Here is a 6,109-nt window from a genome sequence, read left to right on the forward strand (position 1 = left end):
AAAAAAGGGTTGAAATAGATTGACGATAAGTAAGTGACTGATAATTTAAAATTAAAACAGCGAGCTTAAATCGTCTTGAAAGGCGTTTGCAGCCCTCCACAGATGCAACGATGAAGTCCCTAATTGAGAATCGCATTATGTGACATATAGTGTTAATCAAAATTATCAAATGTAAATTGATCAAGCATTTGATAATTTGTTGACAATGTGTGAATTACTCATCACTATTCTAACATAATATTCTTCTAAAACGATTCATTAGTATAATATATGACTATTTATAACATAACAATGCGATAATACATAAAGAAGCCACGGCTTATACAATTCACCGGTAACAACAACCTCTGAGTAAGAAATTCATGTCTCCCATCATCATTGAAACCAACGTCTATAAGATAACTCTACTATGGATGTGCAGAATCTAAGCCACATCTCATTTACTTATAGTCTTATATATCTGCAACAAAACGAAAAAGAAAACATAATTAATTATCAAGCCTAGCTAAAGCATGAAGATTACAAGCTAATACAAGAGAGATGGGAATGTAAAGTGAGTAAACATAGAATTGTGAGCTTACAAAAAAACATCTAATGAGTAGGATGAGGTGGAGGAGAGTTGTGCATCATAGGAGGGTTGTGGTGTCCATGCATAGGTGGAGGCTTTACTAGTGGCTTGGGAGGGGATTTGGTGAAGGGGAGATGTGGTGAACTTGGCTTGTGAAATGGAGGATGGGGTTTCTCATGGGTGGAAGAAATAGGGTGAGAAGGCACCTTGCCATGCATTGGAGGAGGCTTGGGAATCATAGGCGGTTTAACTTTGGGAAGGGGAGGAGATTGATGAGGATTAATGGGAGAAGAAAAGTGACCATCTTTCATGGGAGGTTTGTTTTCAAATGTGGGTTTGTGAAGAGGAGGTGGCATTGGCATAAAAGGAGAAGGTTGGTATGCTTGTGGCTTTGGTTTTGGAAGTGGAGGAGGGTGTCCATCTTCTATTGGAGGTTTGTTTTCGACCGGTGGCTTGTGAAGAGGAGGCGGTTTGGGCATATAAGGTAAAGGGTGTCGTGGTTGTGGCTTTGGTTTTGGATATGGAAGAGGATGACCATATCCAATCAAAGGAGGTTTGTTTTCAACTGGCGGCTTCGGAAATGGAGGTGGCTTAGGAATGAAGGGAGATGGATGGTGTGGCTCTGGTTTGTCATGTGGTGGGGGAAGAGTAGGAGGGTGAACTTGAGGTGGAGGTTTTTCATTGTGGTGGGAAGGAGGGAATGGGTTTTCGGATGAACACAATGAGACAAATGCCAAGAGAACAATGAACAAAAGGATATGATGAGGAGCCATTGCCATTGTTGTGAGTTGAAATGGTACAAGGATTGAAGGGTATTTATACACAAGTAGGTGAAGGGAAAGGGCAGTAGAAGGTTCCAGTTCACACACTCTACATGTTGATGCTCAACTTCAACATATAACTTCTGGTCCATGACAAATAAGTCATCAATTGATTTGTTTTCACGACAATAAAGTCAAGATTTTCCTAACGAAGATGGCCCCGCAACTTTGACTTGTTTTCACGTACGCGTATACGGTAGATTTATAGTCCCATCAGACATCAATTGAGGAGTTGAAAATAATGTTTTGAGGGTGCAGAAAACCAGATAGTCGACATATTTAAAGAGTTCAGATGCGGCGTTAGCGTCTGCTTATGAGAAAGATAAAGACTTATCACATGTTGAGGCAGACCGCGGAAACTCAAGGAAAGGGACAGTGAATGTTTGAGCATGTGAACATGCAGAAAGATAGGATCTGCCCATGGCAATGTTTAAAAAACATTTAATGGACTTTCTAGTTATATTCTGACTTATGGCCTTTAGCTTTCATATGTTGAAATCTGTTGAACAATATTTTGTTGTTCACACAACCTTTCTAGACATGGAATATAAAGCACACTTAGCGATATTTTAGGGGAGATGATTTATTTGTTGTATACATCAAATTCTAATATGACAATTTTTTAATTTTCTTAAAATATCGTATTGAGTAATTTAAATTTAACTAATCAAGAGAAATTTTAGATATGTGACAAATTACAAAGGTAGAGTTATCATCCTCTTTTTAACTTATGTTGATAATTATAGTTAATATGTTAAAAATTAATCATAGCTTAGAATTATAAAAGGTATATGAAAGAAGTGTGAAAGGCCAATTAGGAAAAAAAAAAGTTTATGTTATAATGCAACAGAATGAGATACATAGGAGGTAGGGACAGAGAAAGGAGCTAAAGAGCTATTGAAAGAGGGAAAGTAAAAGAATGTAACTACATGGATAAGCTGACATTAATCCATCAATTTTGAATTAAATTTGCGGTGAAACAAAATGAAATGATATTTCAAGATATCAATAAAAAATTAGCATGTTAATGTAAATAATAAAAATAGATAAAAAAGAAAGTTTATCACTCTTATTGTTTTTAATAGAGAAAGAAAAATTAACCTCGAAGGATTCAAATAGTTTTTTTTTTTTTAACAAAAAAATAGAATATATGTATATAAGAATATTATTCTATATAGAATAGAATATAATCTATATAATACATAGAATATAATCTATATAATATTCAAAATACTTGAAAAACAAAAATGTCTTAAAAAGAATTGAACAAGAAGCTGTATGAGGTGAAATTCTCATGTATGGTTTTATATAGTGGCAATAAAGGTCACTTTTCTGTCAACTTTTCCACTATCATCCCTAAAAAACCAAACTCTACCTTATGCAAAGTCACCAGAGTATGATTAACTTCTAAATATAAAATCACTGCTTATATACCTGGTATTGACCGTAAGTACATATTTCTTTCCCCTCTAATATCATCTCTCTATAACTATTTCCATTCATCTTTTTCTTGCTTTCTCCATCTCTATTCAGATCTCCATTTACATTTAGAGAAGAGAGAGACTTTTATTATTTAAATACAAATAAAATCAAATTAGTTATAATTAAAAATAAATTAATTAAATTAATTTTTTAAAATTAAAACTTTGGAAAAAAATAAGAATGAAAAAAATTTAAAATAAATATATAATATCTTAATTAAAGATACTCTTTTTCAAACAAGAAAGTAATAGAATATAGATTTTTAATCTAATATCATATTATTCTATAAATTTTAATGAGACAAATTCATACATATTAAATTAATTGCAATAATTTTTAGGTAATACTTTTATTTTAATAAAAATACAGAAAAAAGAAATAAATTTTTAATTTAATGAGAACTTTATCTTTAATTTAACATTGTTTTTTAAATTAAAAAGGAAACAAGAAATATTATCTTAATAAAAGAATTAACATTAAATGCTATTGAAGGAAGTTAATAATAAAGGATATCTTTTTTGTTTTATACATTTCCATTTTTAACTTACAATATTAAAATTTATTTATTTATTTTCATATTTTTATACAAATTTCTAATTTGTATTAATATAAGTATAGGATTAATGATGAATTTTACACTCTTGCATCATTATCTTAACTTTAAGAATTTAATTTAAAAAGATGGTTGTTTATTTCATAAAGGGAATATTTTTGACATATATTGACATCCAAAATATCAGATTTTAAATTGGTATAATTTCTTTTTAGGTTATGATCTACAAAGTATAAATATGTTTAGTAATTTGAGATTAATTTGCAAATGCAAATTGGACTTGAGATGATTAACTCGCACTATATTTCCTAGAATCTTTAGTCTTTTATTGCAGCTATCTAACTTTTATTTTATCATCTTTTAATGTCTAATGAAATAGTAATATTTATAAACATCTTTATGGAGATGTAGCTTGTAATGTTATAAATTACATTCTATCCAATATCAAGTTTAATGGACCTTTTCTTTATCTTATTCTAAGAAAATGTCAACCTATTTTGGAAACTATCATTCTATTTTGAAAAATATTTCAACCATATCATTTTTGGACCCATATGTTGGGCACTCATCCTACAAATATATGTGATCAAGTTTATTTTTGGAGCATTATGCTATCAAATTACTCTTACTGTAATGCCCCTATGTGCCTATACCAATGCTGAGAGGTTTCCCAACTCTCCATATGTAAAAATTATTAGATATTACTTATATAATTAATTTACTATTTAATCTGTCAAGATATGAATCATTCATACTTTAATTGATTTTCTTATTCATTCGTGATATTAGTCAAAACAATTACTTAATGAGTAGTGCTCATAATGAAACCTCTTTGCCTAGTAAAATTATGCTATCTCTGACTCCAACAAGTTCCAAGGTTTTTTGATGTTGGAGGGATGTATTTCCTTTCAATTTATCTCTTTTTTATTCTCTAGTACTTAGAATCTTTTTTTCTTCATCTTATTCTAAGAAAATGTCAACCTATTTTGGCACCTATCATTGTATTTTGAAAATTGTTTCGATCATATCATTTGTGGACCCATATGTTGGGCTCCCATCCTACTAATACATGTAATCAAGTTGAATTTTAGAGAATTACACTATCAAATTCCTATTAGTGTAATGCCCCTATGTGCTTGTACCAATGTTGAGAGGATGCCCAACTCTATATATGTTAAAAAGTTCAAATATAACTTATGTAATTAATTTACCACTTTTAATCTCTCAAGATCTCAATCTTTCATAATTTATTTGATTTTATTATTTATTCATCATTTTAGTCAAAACAATTACAAGTATTGATTGTTGCTCATAATGAAGCTTTTCTTCCTTAGTAAAATTATGTTGTCTCTGACTTCAACAAGTTCTAAACTTTTTGATGTTGGAGGGGTGTGTTTCCTTTTCAATTTATCTCATTTTTATTCTCTAGTACTTAGTACCTATTTTTCTATTAATATTATTTTATATCCTTTTATAAATTTTATGTATTGCATTAATATCTATCTATCCAGTTGTCCATAGAGGTAGAAACACTTAAATGATTAGTTTGACCATGGTAAACCACTAATCATCATCACTACAAGATTTCATCCTTTCTCATTCATGTGCAAGCACAACAAAAGAGAGCACACAATGTATTGGAGTATTCCTAAGTAGAACCTTTGTAACCATTCCACTCTCATTTATTATCCTTTTAGTCATCTCATTCTATTGTGCATGATATATCTTAATCAAAATTTGTAACAATTAGCATACATAATGATAAACCTATTGTCTCACACCTTCTGCATAGATTTCTATACTTTATTCATACAATAAATTTGCATGTCTAGCATCCATATTTATCTATTCTAATATTACTTACTAACCATTTTTATTATTATGAAAATTTCTATGTTTGCATGTCTAGCATCCATATTATAGGTGAAGGTTGCAAGCTTTGGATTTAACCATGGAGGAAACTCCATAGTTAAGAGTGCTAAGGTTGGAGTAGTACTGGGATGGGTGACCTGGAGGGAATTACGGATGCTTCACCCCTATGAGAATCACCTAGATCCAATGAGTGTCAAGTCTACTTTTGAGAAAGATAGAGACTTATCACATGTTGAGGCAAATCGTAGAAACTCAAGGAAAGGGATAATGAATGTTTTAGCATGTAAACATGTAGAAAGATAGGATCTACCCATGGCAATGTTTAAAAAACATTTAATGGACTTTCTTATATTCTAACTTATGGCCTTTAGCTTTCATATGTTGAAATTAGTTGAACAGTATTTTGTTGTTCACACAACCTTTCTAGACATGGAATGTAAAGCACACTTGGTGATATTTTAAGGGAGATGATTTATTTGTTGTATACATCAAATTCTAATGTAACAAATTTTTAATTTTTTTTAAAATATCGTATTGAGTAATCTAAATTTAACTAATCAAGAGAAATTTTAGATATGTGACAAATTACAAACATATAGTTATCATCATCTTTTTAACTAATGTAGATAATTATAGCTAATATGCTAAAAATTAATCATACTTTAGAATTATAAAGGGTATATGAAAGAAGTGTGAAAGGTCAATTAGGAAAAAAAAAGTTCATGTTATATTTACAACAAAATGAGATACATAGAAGGAAGTAGGGATAGAGAAAGGAGCTAAAGAGCTATTGAAAGAGGGAAAGTAAAAAAA

General features: G+C 30.3%; 1 protein-coding gene across 1 annotated transcript; it reads right to left on the minus strand.

The window, feature by feature from the left end:
- Window positions 1-240: 240 nt before the first annotated feature.
- LOC149563644 (uncharacterized) lies at window positions 241-1,371 on the minus strand. Its single transcript, XM_089826808.1, has 2 exons — window positions 582-1,371; window positions 241-460 (listed from the first exon to the last, which is right to left on the minus strand). The coding sequence occupies exon 1, from the start codon at window positions 1,345-1,347 to the stop codon at window positions 592-594; it is 756 nt and encodes a 251-aa protein (XP_089682934.1). The 5' UTR covers window positions 1,348-1,371; the 3' UTR covers window positions 241-460; window positions 582-591.
- Window positions 1,372-6,109: the final 4,738 nt, after the last annotated feature.

Source organism: Cupressus sempervirens, chromosome 4 (genome assembly GCF_028749045.1).
Source record: "Cupressus sempervirens isolate cs-2001-9-10 chromosome 4, ASM2874904v1, whole genome shotgun sequence".
In the NCBI taxonomy this organism is placed as follows: domain Eukaryota; kingdom Viridiplantae; phylum Streptophyta; class Pinopsida; order Cupressales; family Cupressaceae; genus Cupressus; species Cupressus sempervirens.